This window comes from Bombina bombina, chromosome 12 (genome assembly GCF_027579735.1).
Source record: "Bombina bombina isolate aBomBom1 chromosome 12, aBomBom1.pri, whole genome shotgun sequence".
Lineage (NCBI taxonomy): Eukaryota > Metazoa > Chordata > Amphibia > Anura > Bombinatoridae > Bombina > Bombina bombina.
This window is the reverse complement of record NC_069510.1, coordinates 26,612,808-26,629,916: the sequence shown is the minus strand read 5'-3', so window position 1 is coordinate 26,629,916 and position 17,109 is coordinate 26,612,808. Positions and strand designations below refer to the sequence as shown.

The following is a 17,109-nucleotide window of genomic DNA, read 5'->3' as shown; positions in this document are numbered from 1 at the left end:
TTACAGTATATATATATATATATATATATATATATATATATATATATATATATCTAGATCTCAAGATCTATATGCGAACATCTCTTTGAAAATCCCTCTGAGATATTGTTAATGTGCATAAGATTGTAATGTAAAATATTTTCATTATCTCCAAAGTTAAAGGGACAGTCAACACCAGAATTTTTGTTGTTTAAAAAGAAAGATAATCCTTTTATAACCCATTCCCTAGTTTTGCATAACCAACACTGCTATAGAAATACTCTTTTTATCTCTGTGATTACTTTGTATCTAAGCCTCTGCAAAATGCCCCCTTATTTCAGTTCTTTTGACAGACTTGCATTTTAGCCAATCAGTGCTCACTCCAGGGTAACTTCACGTGCATGTGCTCAATGTTATCTATATAAAACACATGAACTAATGCCCTCTAGTGGTGAAAATGCATTCAGATTAGAGGCATTCTTCAAGGTCTAAGAAATTAGCATATGAACCTCCTAGAATTAGCTTTCAACTAAGAATACCAAGAGAACAAAGCAAAATTGGTGATAAAAGTAAATTGGAAAGTTGTTTAAAATTGCATTCCCTATTTAAATCATGAGGTTTTTTGACTTGACCGTCCCTTTAAACATATCTCTATACATATAAATGCATCTATGTATGTGTATGTATGTCAATGTAAAATCCCTGCTTTTTTTTCTAAAACCAGAGAACTTGTATCTTTGAGCTCAGTGTTAATATGAGTCAGTGACGTGCAGTGAGGTCAGAGGCTGGTGAGGCACTAGATATGATACGCCGGAGAAACACATGTACAGAGGACCGCAAGTACCCCCAACAGGGCAGGTTTAAATGCTAGCTGAACCAGTCCACAGGTGACATAATCAGGTGATGGTTGAGAGCAAGTTAGTAACCACTGAGTTACTGATCAGCTGATTACTTCACATGTTCACTGATTCAGCTATAATGAAAACCTGGCCTGTTGGGGGTACTTGAGGACCATTGTTGAAAAACACTGCACTAAAGCACCAGCTCATCGGAAATGTATTGATTACCTGGAGAATAAAGCACACATACTCTGCTCACTGACACCCACACACACTATGCTCACATACACACTCACACAATTCTGTGGCACAGTGCCAGTTACTAAGCAATTAGAATGATACACAATCTCTTCTCTACTCACTACTGTATTGTAAAAATAGAAATAATTTACCATACAAGTTTTACACAAAGGACAAGTTATCAATACTGCCAACACAGCTGCTGCAATATGGTGTTCAAGAAACGCACGTGCACATCCCACTTAGGTATGCTCTTCAACAAAGGACACCAAAGGATACCAAAAGAATGAAGTACATAATAATAAAAGTAAAATATAAAGTTTATTTATTATTTTTGTTTGTGCAATTTTTATCTGAATGATGGAAATGTAATTATGACTTTCATGTTATTTTCAAAAACGAATTTGATTTGCTGACATGGGGCCAGTAACAGTTGATGCTAATTCTCAAAATATAAATAACTATAAAAGTCTATTAAAATAGCATGCTCTACCTCAATCATGAAAGTTTAATTTTAAATGTCTCCCTTTGACTATGTATTTAACCAGTTACTTTACAGTGGCTACCAGCTGTGTCACATGACCCTGCTCACTGCATCCTCCTTCTGATTAATCTATATATTCTGATTAATCTATATATCCTTCACTTGCTAGGAGGCATCAAGAGGGGTGCCTCCTATTGGTCCCATTTTTTGCTGCTAATATATTGACAGAACACAGGTGGCGCTGCAGCACAGCTTTTCCTTTGACCCATGTACTGCAATGGAGAGAAGCGTTCCTGTACCTGCCTCTCCATAGCATTACATGGGGGGGAAATACTTTTTTTATACTTTTTTTTTTAATTAAAGTTTAATTAAGCTTTGGCCACATATGGCAGGGTAGGCACTGCCTCCCCTGCCTCCTATGAGTGCACGTTTATGAGTGTAGCTGTACTTTGTAATGTATTTTTGAAGTGTTTTGAAGTTTGTTTTTTGTTTTTTCAAGACTTGTAATATCTGCACAATGAAAATTGATTGCAAAAAGACCATCTTGCGTGCGGAAAACTCATACCGCACGACTTGTAATCTTGCCCAGTATGTTTTGTTGTTTTTGGTGCTTCTCAGTATAGTGTATGTTGCTTGTTGCTTGACTCTGTCTATGAATTTACTTTTAAAAGGACATCAGAATCAATATGTTTATGTTATGTAATAAGCAACAGTTAAATACATAGTTACATTACATTGCATAATTCTTTGTTTTAAGAATCAAGTTAATGCTTTTTAGATTTAAACTGGCAGAAAATGCATGTTTGTATATAACTATTACTGTACCTAGCTAGATATTCAATGTTTACTGGCTTATAAAAACAACTCAAACAACTGTGCTGAAAGAGAGGGCCGCCAGCCACCAAAAGTCTGAAATGAAAAAGTTGGTTTATTCAGCACAGAAACATCTGGGTTTTTTTATGTGATACACTTGAAAGCATCAAAGAAAATTAAAAAAAAAATTCTTATAAGTTTACATATCGGGAAAAGTATAAAACTAATGTGTGTAAGAGCAAGAAAAGACTCACTTAAAAAATATTAATCAAAAGGGACAAATTTTTGTATTTGCAGTAAAGTTGCAGCTGTGTTTTCTGCTTAAATGGATATAGTAGTGTAATAATAAAATGCTCTAAAAATGCTTACAAAAGGGTTACACACATAGTTAAGCCTGCATACTAGGTGTGCTCCCATGCTGAACGTGCACAAGACGCGGCCAATGATTAGCAGCTGTGCACATATGCTGCTCCTGATTGGCTCACCGGCTGTCTCCTGCACAGGAGTAAACTTTAACTTGAGTTAATAAAGTAGCCTAGGAGGCCTATTTATCAAGCCGTCAACTGTGCTGCATTCAACGGCACCAATACGCTCGCCTGACATCGCCTAACACCGCGGCCGCGGACCTGAATACGCTCTCCTTATTTATTAAAAAAGCTGTCAAAAAGCCGCACACCAAGTACGGGGTGATAAGCAGCGGACTGTTGTTAACTAACAGTCATCGATCTCGCTGCTATTCGGCTTTTTCCAAGCTTTATTTATACCCTGTCACTAAACACCGCCACTATACTAAAATGTTTAACCCCTATCCCGCCACTCCCTGAGGCCACTGCAACCTAAATAAAGTTATTAACCCCCATCCCGTATACTATTAAAAAGTACTAAGTTACAAAAAACTAAGAACTAAGTTACACAAAATAAAAAACACTAAGTTACAAAAAAAAATAAACACTAAATTACACAAAATAAAAAATAAATTGTCAAATATTTAAACTAATTACACCTAATCTAATAGCCCTATGAAAATAAAAAAGCCCCCCCAAATAAAAAAACCCTAGCCTAAACTAAACTGCCAATAGCCCTTAAAAGGGCCTTTTGCGGGGCATTACCCCAAAGAAATCAGCTCTTTTACCTGTAGAAAAAAATACAAACAACCCCCCCAACAGTAAAACCCACCACCCACACAACCAAACCCCCCAAATAAAATTCTATCTAAAAAACCTAAGCTCCCCATTGCCCTGAAAAGGGCATTTGGATGGGCATTGCCCTAAAAAGGGCATTTAGCACTTTTTCCGCCCAAAGTCCATAATCTAAAATTAAAACCCACCCAATAAACCCTTAAAATAACCTAACACTAACCCCTGAAGATCCACTTACAGTCCATCCTCAACGACAACGAAGCGGCAGAAGTCCTCAGCGAAGCCGGCAGAAGTCTTCATCCAAGCGGGCCGAAGTCTTCATCCAACCAGGCAGAAGTCTTCATCCAGACGGCATCTTCTATCTTCATCCATCCGGCGCAGAGCGGCTCCATCTTAAAGACATCCGGCGTGGAGCATCCTCTTCTTCTGACGTCTTCTTTACAATGAGGTTTCCCTTTAAATGATGTGATCCAAGATGGCGTCCCTTACATTCCGATTGGCTGATAGAATTCTATCAGCCAATAGGAATTAAGGTTGAAAAAATCCTATTGGCTGTTGCAATCAGCCAATAGGATTGAGCTTTCATCCTATTGGCTGATCCAATCAGCCAATAGGATTGTGCTCGCATTCTATTGGCTGTCAGGGCAATGGGGAGCTTAGGTTTTTTAGATAGAATTTTATTTGGGGGGTTTGGTTGTGTGGGTGGTGGGTTTTACTGTTGGGGGGGCATTTTTATTTTTATTTACGGGTAAAATAGCTGATTTCTTTGGGCCAATGCCCCGCAAAAGGCCCTTTTAAGGGCCATTGGTAGTTTATTGTAGGCTAGGGTTTTTTTTTAATTTTGGGGGGCTTTTTTATTTTCATAGGGCTATTAGATTAGGTGTAGTTAGTTTAAATATTTGATCATTTCTTTTTTATTTTGTGTAATTTAGTGTTTATTATTTTTTGTAACTTAGTGTTTTTTATTTTGTGTAACTTAGTTGTTAGTTTTTTGTAACTTAGTGTTTTTTATTTTGTGTAACTTAGTTGTTAGTTTTTTGTAACTTAGTGTTTTTTATTTTGTGTAACTTAGTTGTTAGTTTTTTGTAACTTAGTAATTCTTTATAGCAGATTTAAATAACTTGAGTAGGGTTAGGTTTTTAAATATATAATAAAGTTAATTTAATTTGTAGTTTAATGTAATTTTAGTATAATAGTTAGGGTAGGTTCATTAATAGTTTAATATAGTTTAATTTAATTCTAAAGGTAAGTTTAAATTTATTATAAGATAGGGATGAGTTAATATATTAGGTAAAGTTAGTGGGTGTTTAATTTAGTTTATGGCGATGTGGAGGGCTGGCAGTTTAGGGGTTAATAGATTTAGTAAGTGGTAGTGATGTGGGAGGCCATGAGTTTAGGGGTTAATACATTTAGTTAGTTGCGGTGGGCTCCGGGATCGGCGGTTTAGGGGTTAATAACTTTATTTAGTTGCGGCGGGTTCCGGGAGGGGTGAAATAGGGGTTAAAAACTTTATTTAGTTGCGGCGGGGTCCGGGAGCGACGGAATAGGGGTTAATAACATTATGTAGGTTGCTGTGGGGTCCAGGAATGGTAGGATAGGGGTTAATACATTTTATTTAGTGGCGGCGATGTCGGGTGGCAGATTAGGGGTGTTTAGACTCAGGGTTTATGTTAGGGTGTTAGGTGTAAACGTAACTTTTATTCTAGCATAGAAATCAATGGGATATCTGGCAGCATCGAACATAAGCTTTTGCTGCTTTCAGACTCCCATTAATTCCTATGGCATCTGCGGCCTCCAGGGTTGCGGATTGAAAACCAGGTACGCTGGGCTGGAATAGTGGAAGCATACCTGTTAGAAGTTTGCTAACTAGCAAAAGTAGTCAGATAGTGCCGAATTTGTATTCGGAACATCTGTAATGACGTAAACATCAATCTGTGTCGGACTGAGACCGGCGGATCGTATGTTACGTCACAGATTTCAACTTTTGCCAGTCTGTAGGCTTTGATAAATAAGGCGAAACAGGCTCACCACAATTACGCTGCGGAATTCCAGCGTATTTGCGGTTGACGGCTTGATAAATAGGCCTCTAGGTCAGTGATGGCAAACCTTGGCACTCCAGATGTTTCAGAACTACATTTCCCATAATGCTCGACTGGAGTTCCGAGTGCCTATGCATCTTGGGAAATGTAGTTCTGAAACATCTGGAGTGCCAAACTTGTCACTTATTTTGAGGTGTGATTGTGAGACTGAACGTGAAATATATGCGCAGACCTCACATCTTGCTGTCCTTTAAAATTAGCTTTCATCATTGAACAGTCAGTGAGATTAAAGGCACTGAACATTAAAAGGGATTTAGTCTACTGAATCTTAAACACAATGACAAGTTTGAGATTAATATGGCCATAATCCCATAATCCTTTAATTACAACTTTCTCTGGCAGGCAAATGGTTAATGGACTGAATGTTGCTGGTGGATGCTTTTGACCAAAATTGTATATTTTAATTAGCTATCTTAATGAACCACCATAGCTGATATGTAACTTAGAGGGGCATTGTACTCCCTTTAATGTATTCCCAATCAGTCATATTACCTGTTGAGTGTATTTAAATGTTTGCAAGCATAACATTTACCGTTATTTTGTTATTTGAAATAGCTAATTAATAGACTATTATACATTTTAAACTTTCCAGTTTACTTCTATAATCAAATTTGCTTCATTCTCTTGGTATCATTTGTTGAAGGAGCATCAATGCACTACTGGTTCCTATCTGAACACATGGGTGAGCCAATAAAAATCGGTATATATATGCAGCCACCAATCAGCAACTAGAACCTAGGTTCTTTGCTGCTCCTGAGCTTTCCTAGATAAACCTTTCAGCAAAGGATAGCAAGAGAAGGAAGCAAATTAAATAATAGAAGTAAATTGGAAAGTTGTTTAAAATTGTATGCTCTGTCTAAATCATAAATGTCTAATTATGACTTTACTATCCCTTTAATTTGTGATCTCCATCTAATAGCTAAATAAATATATATTAATATTTACACAATGATATTCTTAAACTATATAGTATGCCCAGTCCCTTTGCAAATAATGTATTTCCTATAACGATTGTTAATGCAAAATGAATGATCCACCTTGGAGAGCAAATGACTAGAGACACAAGGTGATGGAGATTAAAAGAATAGTTCAAAGAAATGGCCTTAAAGGGACGTGAAACCCCAAAAAAATTTTTCCTGATTCAGATAGAACATATAATTTTAAACAGCTTTCCAGATTATTTCAATTATTTAATTTGCTTCTTCCTCTTGTGATCCTTTGTTGAACAGCATACCTAGGTAGGCTCAGGAGCTGAGAACTGGCTGCTGATTGGTGGTTGCACATCTATACCTATTGGCTTACCTTTGTGTTCAGCTAGCTCCCAGTAGGACATTTCTGCTCTGGATACCAAGAGAATGAAACAAAATTGATCATAGAAGTAAATTGGAATGCTGTTTAAAATTGTATGTTTTATCTGAATCATGAAAGAAAAAAATGTGGATTTCATGTCCCTTTAACCCGAAGCTCCCTAGAAAAAAATGGTTCAAGAACAATATTTAGATGTATATTGCAGCAAAAGACAGCAAAATAAATAATGAATGTGTATTGCAATAATGTTATGCTTTTAATAGTGAAACATTTTAGGTATTGTTCAATGTCGAGCTTAATGGCCTTTAATATTTAAAGGGACACTGAAACCAAATTTTTTTCTTTAGTGATTCAGACAGAGCATGCAATTTTAAGCAACTTTCAAATTTACTCCTATTATCAATTTTTCTTTGTTCTCTTGCTATCTTTATTTGAAAATGCAAGAATATAAAGCTTAGTAGCCAGCCTATTTTTGGTTGCGCTTGCTGATTGGTGGATAAATGTAGTGCTATCCAAGTGCTGAACCAAAGATGGGCTGGTTCCTTATCTTAGATTCCTGCTTTTTTAAAGTTTAAATTTGAAAAAAGGGCATCTAAGCTTTTTTCTTGGTTCAGTACTCTGGACAGCACTTATTTATTGGTGGATGAATTTATCCACCAATTAGCAAGGACAACTCAGGTTGTTCACCAAAATGGGTCGGCATCTAAACTTACATTCTTGCATTTCAAATAAAGATTACAAGAGAATAAAGAAAATTTGATAATAGGAGTAAATTAGAAAGTTGCTTAAAATGTCATGCATCACGAAAGAAAAAATTTGGGTTTAGTGTCCCTTTAAGAAATGGTAATGGCTAGATAGCACCATGCCCGTGTGAGCTCCCTCTGATGTCTACTGGACAGTGGGGCTTGAGGGCATACATGTTCGAGGAATCATTCATTTTCAATAAATTTGTTTAGGCTCTTGCCTAGAATCACTATAAAAGAACATTTTAAAGGGACGGAAAACCCTAAATTTTCTTCCATGATTTAGATAGAACATACAATTTTAGGGGGGGGGGGGGCGTATCCGTAAAGCGATATTGAGCGGGCACACTTTCCATGAGCTCTAGTAGATTAGCCATTAATCCGCAGATTATTGACAACATTCCATAGCTAAAATACCGGATTTGAGCACAAGAACACTACCTTGCTCTACTAAGATCTTATCACTACTTTTTTGGCTGTATTTGTGAGACAAGAGCTCAGGTTAGGACGATTGAGGCCTTAAGCATCAGCTTGCAACAGGGGGCGTTTCCCCACCTCGGCATGCCAAGGTATTAGACCATATCTGGCAACACCTTATTCTATAGCACAAAACAACTGCCCTAATAAAAGCTTACCTTCAGGATGAGTTCTGCAGTCACGTATGTAGCGGCAAGTATGGAAGGAGAGATTTTATGACAGTGACTGTCATACAGAAGATAATAAACAAAGCTCCCTCAGAAGGTATGCTACAACTTTTTTATAAAAGCAGACACCTTAACATATTCCTGCTGAATCTCCAGATACCAAACATTTGACACCACAGGATAAGTACTATGGAAAGCCTGCAGCAACAAGAACCCAGCGTCACATTACAAGCTGTACAATATGCTCTGCAGAGGCTGAGTCCCTCGGATTATACCCCAGATGGCATCTCAGTTTCCAGAGATCAAATCGAGTCCTTTCCTATCTTTTCAACATTGCTGAGTCCAGGACAATCTGCTTTAATATAACATTCACCGGACACCTCTACAACAGCATCTTCTGCCTTAAATATGCAACCTTTTACACTCGTAACTTGCCACTTCAGCAGATCCATCTACCCCCGGATAAATTATCAAACGATTCCTCTGAGTCCAATGCAGGAACGGCTTGTGAACACCATCTCCCTAGTCTGCACTTTGTTCTATATATATTTAAAGAGGGGTTTGACTGTACTTCACCAAGGCCTATAACTGTAAATAATGTGTAAGGAAGCATGACCGCAAGTATTTCGACACCTTCTAATCTACTACCTCATTCTACATTTTTGTTGCTCTGTTACAACAGATGTTTAGCGTAGGGGCCCTATTTATATTACCTAAGAGGATGTTTCTACAATAGTATTGAAAATTACTCATACTGTTCAGATGCGCTGTTTAACTCAGTATATAACATGGTCTAAAAATATTTTTCTTTTCAGAATAAATATATGAACTCTGAATGATGCTTTAGAGCTAGAATAATTCCTTAAGATGTATATGTAATACATGTAGGGCAATATAACTTAATGTTTTCATATATATGGTGGATATACACTATTATTCACTATGCCCTTGTGGCTAGCGGATGGGCAAAACATCTTTTATGCTTAATTCGCCATAACCTATTTAATTTATCAGGAAATTGCCTATCCAACTATCACATGATTTCTATTCTACTTTACCAGACTAACTTACATTACAACATTTTGACTTTTAAAATTTGCCTCAGTTCCTAAATTTAAAAGTTCTCTAAGTTCATATTTCTATAGCTGTTTATAGATACTAGATGGTCAAGGCTACCTAGTAGATAAAGCATAGACATATGATATCCAAACTTATAGTTGTTGAAGAGGTTAACCTCCTTCCTTGTAGACTTAGCATTATCTTTAACCTTGACCACTTATCTCTTAGCTTGCCTTTATACATGTATATAGGATAGAGCTATTTACACTTTATTTTATTAACAAGTTGTCCAGGATTAGTTTTCACTTTATTTTTATTTTTTGCGTTACTTACTTTTAAAATATGAATATTTGCATACAATCTCCTTTACTTTTTCCATCTAAGATCCAAAGGTGGCCCTGATCCTTTTATTTATATACTACTCACTCTTATTAGTTTCCTAACTAAAGAGAGGCTATTACTTTAATTTACAGAGGGATTCTGTATAATTCATACTAATTGTTGGTCCAGTTCTGGCCTTTATTCCATAATTTTCATATCTTTCTGACTATATAGAATTATCTATGTTTTATTACCACTATATCCCTATACCAATCCTTATATGTTACCACTGAGGATCCAATAGTGGTCCGGTTCGATGTTAATACGGGCAAAAAAATGACTATATTGCATGTATTATAATTTTTAATGTATGTAATATTGTAATAAGTACATATATTTGTTACCAGGCAATTGTAATTCTGATGTAAATTTTTGTATGTCGTCAATAAAAATAAAAACATACAATTTTAAACAGCTTTCCAATTTAAATTTAAATCAAATTTGCTTTATTCTCTTGTTACCCTTTGCTGAATGAAAAGCATTGCACTACTGTCAGCTAGCTGAACACATCTAGTTGGCCAATCACAAGAGACAAATGTGTGCAGGCACCAATCAGCAGATAGCTCCTACTAGTGTGGAATATGTGCGTATACTTTTGCAACAAGGAATACCAACAGAACGAAGCACATTTGAAAATAGAAGTGAATTTAAAAGTGTCTTAAAATTACATGCTCTATCTGAATCCTGCAAGTTTAATTTGTCTTTCCTATAACTTTAATTACTTGTTCAACCTTATGACATTTTATGCACAAATGTATTGTCTAAGCTTTATTATATTAAGGCTGATTTCTTGTTAATGTGATGCCGTCTTTGTTGCTGTCCTGTGTAGAAATGTTTGTTCACAATAAATTGTTTTGGGGCCGGCTCCATAAAATCCTTAAAAATCGACTGACTTAAGCTATAATTTAGGACGTTTTTATTACAAATAGCAACACTGCTTCCAACTTTGCCCTAATCCATCATGAAAATCTGAAAATGTGTCATGATGTATTATAGCGACTTTATCATATTACACATAGAGCTGTCATTTTTTTGGTTTCTGGTCAAAATTGATATGATCTATGGACAATATAAGGCAATAATAAAATGATTTAATTTGTTTATTACTCCATAAATGTTTCTTGGTAACTGTGCCTGATTCTCACAAAGCGGTTAAACACATAGGACTCCATTTATTAAGTAGGGGAGGTTTGGAAACCTTACCGCAAGGTAAAGTGATGGTGAACCTTAACTAATCAAATGCCATATATATATATATATATATATATTTTTAATGACAATTCCAGTGAACATCCAATCAACGTGTGTGTCATATGACAATCTTGAAGTCCAGTCCCTTTAAAGCCCTTAGAAAGCCTATGTAGAGAGTAGGTGTGACTGCTCTATACACCACAGCCCAGCCAAAAGAGGAAATGAAGGGGGCAGAGGAATAGATAATACCAATTAGGATTTTTTTTTTAAGTATTACCAAATATCCTAGTGAATTATCACTGCATGTGTGTGCACAACTGAAAATATCCAAATTTTTTTATATATGTATAGTATATATTAACGGATAATCACAGAATTGAAAAAGATCTACACACAAAATGTTTTCAAAGTTCTGCATTATTTGCAACCCAGGGACCCACCCATTCAAAAGTCTATTTAAAGGGACATGAAACACCATTTTTTTTCTTTTTTTTGATTCAGATAGAGAATACAATTTTTAACAACTTTCCAATTTACTAATATTATCAAATTTGCTTCATTATCGTGGAATCCTTTGTTGAAGAAGCAGTCATGCACTACTGGGAGCTAGATGAACTCATTGGGTGAGCCAATAACATAAGGCATATATGTTCAGCCACGTATCAGCAGCTCCTGAGCCTTCCTATGTATGTTTTTCAATAAAGGATACTAAGAGAATGAAACAAATTCGATAGTAAACGTTAATTGGAAAGTTGTTTAAAATCACATTCTCAATCTGAGCTAAAGAATAAAAAAATAGGTTTCATGTTCTGTTCTTTGCTGTGCCATTTAAAGATAGATATAAATGAGTCAAGCAATCACTGTGTAGTTTGTTCCATGCTCAAAGTTATTGACTCAGTGGGGTCCGCTCCAGTGGAAAACCATGTTTCAGTGATAATTTACTGGAAATTGGACTAAATAATTTTAAATATAATAATGATGATGATAATGTAACAGTATTGTATTTTTTTTTACCAATTAAATATTTTAAAGGACTTAAATTGAGGATTTAATGTTTCCATAAGGAGCTTGACGGCCCGTGTTTTTGGCGAGTCTTCAGACTCGCCAGAAACAGCAGTTATGAAGCAGCGGTCTAAAGACCGCTGCTCCATAACCCTGTCCGCCTGCTCTGAACAGGCGGACAGAAATCGCCGCCATTCAACCCGATCGAGTACGATTGGGTTGATTGACACCTCCCATTGGCCGCGAGTCAGCAGGGGGCGGCGTTGCACCAGCAGCTCATGCTGAATACGGAGAGCGTATTGCTCTCCGCATTCAGCGAGGACTTGCGGACCTGATCCGCACTGTCGGATCAGGTCCGCAAGACCTTTCATAAATAGAGGCCATTGTATTCTTGATCCAACTATTTTATTTATTAAGTACCAGAAAGACTATTAATCCAGCATTTTAGCTCATATTTCTTCACAATACTCCCTGGAGTTCCAGAATTTTGAGAGGGTGCAGTCTGCTCATGAGTTCCAAAATTGTAGAAAAACTTGTGACACCTAAATACAGGGAAGCTGACAATTAAAAAATGCCCTGAAAATCAGCGGTCTTCACAATTTACTAATAGATCTTAACATGTAAGAAATATCTAAGTAATTTGTGAGGCCAATTGAAATTATATATGTAAATAAATGAGCAAAGATTTAAGAAGCTTTATATGGTCTCTTTAATTTGAAATGGTGGAATCCTGAATCATTGATTACTTTACTTCACCCTATCAAATTCCAAGTGTTTATAGGAAATTAAACTTAAAGGGACAGTTCACCCAAAAACTTTTTCCCCTTTAAATTATTCCCAATGATCCTTTTAACCTGCTAGAGTGTATTAAATTGGTTGCAAGTGGCTCCTTTACTCATATTTCAGCATTTGAAATAGCTGATTTAGCTTGTGGTTTCCCAACCTATACTGAAAGTTTTGATACTGGCGTATATGCTATTGACAAGCCTAAGTAAACACAGCCAGCAGAAGAGATTACACTCTCAGTGGGGGCATGATAGTTAAATAATAAAATGATAATTTTCCATTGTTCTATCTATGTATTGAGCTTTGGTTTTCTAGACAAATATAAGATAAGGAAGCAAGTGTGTGTACACAAAGTGATAACATAATGAGATCTGATATTACCTGAAGCTCAACCCATTGTAATAGGCTGTGGTTTCAAAGCACAAAACCAGCTACTTCAGATACACAAATAAACCTGAAAATGCAATTTCTCAAATATTTTATACTCTGTAGTTGGTATAACAAGTCATTTAAAATACATTTATGGAAAAACAATTTTATAGTGTACTGTCCCTTTAAAGGGACAGTCTAGAAAATTGTTTAAAAAGACATACAGTATAATCCCTTTATTACCCATTCCCCAGTTTTGCATAACCAACACTGTTATATTAATATACTTTTTACGTCTATAATTACCTTGTATCTAAGTCTCTGCAGACTGTTCCCTTGTCTCAGTGCTATTTGGAAACTTGCATTTTAGACAATTAGTGCTGCTTCATAAATAACTCCACCAGAGTGAGCACAATCTTATCCATATAAGCTGTGAAAAGCTGATTAAAGAGGCGGCCTGCAGAGGCCTAGAAACAGTCAGAAATTTAGGGGTTTAAAGTTATAAAGTATTTTAATGTAACAATGTTGGTTGTACAAAGCAGGGGAATGGGTAGTAGTAAAGAGATTATCTATCTTTTAAAGCAATAAAAAAAATCAAGTGGACTTTCTCTTTAAAGGTCAAACTTCTTGATTTAGCTTAATCATGCAATTTTAAGGAACTTTTTAATTTACTTCTAGTATCAATTACTTTTATACCCCTTTAATATTTAATCTCCCTACATGGTGTAAGGTACCAAGCACTGGGTGGGTAAGGGATGACTTGACATAAGTTTGTGTAACTGGCCCTGACTCTGTGTGAGACAAAACTGTCTGTTTATCTGCCCTATGCATGAATGCTACATTTTTGCAAGCTGTATCCAACTTTCCTCCTCTGTTTTTCTTGGTTGTTTTTCTAGCCACAGTCCCTTAGGTAATTTGCTTATACTGATATCAGTCATACAGTATATAATCATACATAACTGTGTTACTTGTATTTACAATGTGATTTCACATACAGAGAACATCTACACAACTTGCAAGATTTATTATAAACAATCCTATACTACCCAAAAGGGTAAAGTCGTTTAATGTGGGTTTAAAATAACAAATTAACTTGACATAATTGTACAGGTTTTAGAGCTCCATTGAAACCCAAATGTTTCCAGTAAAGTCCTAAAGACTCTAGGGGTACACTGCAGACATTTGGGGCTTTAACCAGTAGTAACAAACCTGAACACTTGTTCAGCTTGTACAGTTTAACTAGTTGCTGAAGTCCCAAATGTCTCAGTGACTATAATGGAGACATCTGGGTCTTTAAACCATAGTAGCACCCTACACTTGATTATGCAATTATATTATTGACTTTAGCCCCTAATGTCTCCAGTATAAACATGTGTGTCCTTAGGGCTTAACTGAAGACATTTGGGGCCTCACCCCCTATTAGCAACTTTGATCTCCGGTCCATCTTGTACTTTTTTACGTTAGAGGCCCAAATTTCTAAAGTAAATCTCTTAGAATAACCAGTGGTCTACTAGATAATTGGGTCCATAACCTCTTGGTAACATCCCTGGTCCAACATCTCAGTCATGAAGTTATACAAGGGGCTGAAGACCCAAATGTCTGTAGTAAAGCCTTAAGAAGTTTACTGAAGACAGCTGATGCTTCAGTTCTTTTATATTAGCCATTAGCCTTAGTCCTAATTGTGCAATTCCACCACTGCTCATTCTAGATCAAAAAGTGTTTCACTGCTTCCTACATTATGTTTTGTGATATGTTTGTTCTGTGTTTTTTTATAATTGTCTTTCATGTCCCCTCTCAAGGAAAGCAAAATATAGCAGATCATCAGTGGAAACTCACACTTACCCATATTTCCTTTCATGTCCCCCCCTTTTTCCTAACTCCAAATCTATCCCCTGAACCTTATGTGTTGCTACCATGGCTCTTCTCTTCATCTTTATCTCACATTTTATCACTGGTAAATATTTTACCGTTGCACATTATTCATTGTTTAATTATTCTATCTCATTTATCAAATATTATGTGCCTCTTCATTTACTCTTGTGTTGTCAAATGGCCACTCAATACATATTGCTTTACCCTGCAAATACATTATTTGCATTTATTTTCTTCATATTTCATTTCTTAATGGCTTCCATTGCTTGTTCTCCCACACTTTTTTCCCTTCTTCCCTCCTACCTTTTAGCAAACAGCAAAATTCAACAAAATGTCGATCAGTATGGGAGCAGCGCACAACTCAGATTAGAATGCACAACTTCCGTGCAAGCTGCGAGGCTCTCTACAGCGAGCTGGAGCCAGAAGATCGACTACGATATGCAACCACCTTACGTCTGAGACCTGATATGAAGAGCCATATGGATCGCCCACTACTTGTTGAACCTCAGGAATCTGAGGAACTTAAAGATGTTAGTCCTGAAGCTCCACCACAAAATGAAATAGAACCTGGACAGGACACCACAACAGAACAGCCACCAAGAAAACAACACCGGCACCGAGAAAGAGGAGGTGGTGATACCAATGGCAGTGGTCGAGAAAATGGCAATAACGGAGATTCAGGAAGTAATGATAGAGAGGAACGTCATCGACGTCACAGGAGTCGAAGTAAAGAAGGTGAAGGGGGAAAGGAAGGAGGGAAAGGAGAACGTAATCGAAGTCAGGAAAGGGGAAAGAGACATCATCGACGGGCCTCCCCTGAAGAGGGAACAGAGAGGGAGCATCGACGACACCGCACTCATCGTCATTCAAATGAAAGGCAAGGCAAAGATGGCAATGGGCAACCTTCTTCTCTGAGCAAGGGTGAAAGAAAGTCTAGGCACAGAGGAGGAGGATCACGGTCAGGCAACAGAGAGGGAGATGGCACAAATCGAGGAGCTGGGGAAAATGGAGAGGAGCCCCATAGATCACGTCATCGGAACAGACACAAAGCACTTTCTACATATGATACAGAGGACAAAAAGGATAACAGAGAAGGGGAGCCTGGAGAGAGAGAACATCGCAACCACAGGTCAAGGTAAGTCCAGTTAATGAAACTTCCCACATTTACACTGTTTACTCAGCCCTTTTATAATGTAAACATGTTAAACAGTGCTTTATTGCAGCTACCACAATGTCACAACTGGGATATAACTAGACCGGTGCACGGGTGAAAATTTTGTTTTGTCCAAAAAAATTGTTTAAGATTTTTAAAATCATTTGGATTAGCCATATATCGTCCATATAGGCATATTCGGTTCAGTTGGATATTAGATTAGGATTCATTACCCTTATTTCCAATGGGAACAGCTAGTATAGACAATTAATATTGATAAAAATTTTACATTTAAAAATTCAAACAATTAGAATTACCTATGTTTCATTGTTAAAAGAACATACAATGCCTGTATGTAACCGGCTGTCCCTAACATCTGTCATTATTAATACTATAGCAGGATTATACAGGGGACAATGGACAAATGAATGGTGAGACCCCCTGTACATCACTACAGACAATGGAGCTTATTACCCAAACAATATAACTTCTTCCTTCAATTCCTGCACCTTTTTTTGCCGTCAAACGGCATTACCAAATGAACAAATCGATTTTGTCATCAAATCATTCGTTTTTCGTATGTTTTGTTCAATAATGTATTGGGCTTGTCATATATCAAATGAGTTGATGAATCGGCAAAATTTGGCCAAAGCCCAAATGCACATCTCTATATATCACCATGTCCACAGTGTTGAAAATGATAAAATGTTACCACAGTAAGGCTGCCTATTTATAAATATTGCAGCCAACTTTGCTGCCAGTAGGTCGGACCCTTGTTAACCCCTTGGATAACAGAGAGTATTGCAGTGTACTGTGATGCAGTCCAATGCAACTGCCTCCGGCATCCAAAAGGTTTTTAACCCTACCAAAACTATCATATTGATTCCTTTAACTTGTTGTTGAGATGAGCCGGTGACATTGCTAAAATGCAGTGCCATAGATTATGAGAACTAGCCAGTGACATTGTGGCTGATATATTGTCAAGATCTACGTTTAGAACTTTGAACA

General features: G+C 36.8%; 1 protein-coding gene across 1 annotated transcript in view; it reads left to right on the top strand.

Moving 5' to 3' along the window:
- Positions 1-17,109, top strand: part of CACNA1B (calcium voltage-gated channel subunit alpha1 B) — a 575,803-nt gene that overhangs the window by 412,572 nt on the left and 146,122 nt on the right. The window contains exon 21 of the mRNA XM_053695819.1: positions 15,259-16,083. Coding sequence (XP_053551794.1) covers positions 15,259-16,083 — 825 coding nt within the window. The remainder of the gene's footprint in view (positions 1-15,258; positions 16,084-17,109) is intronic.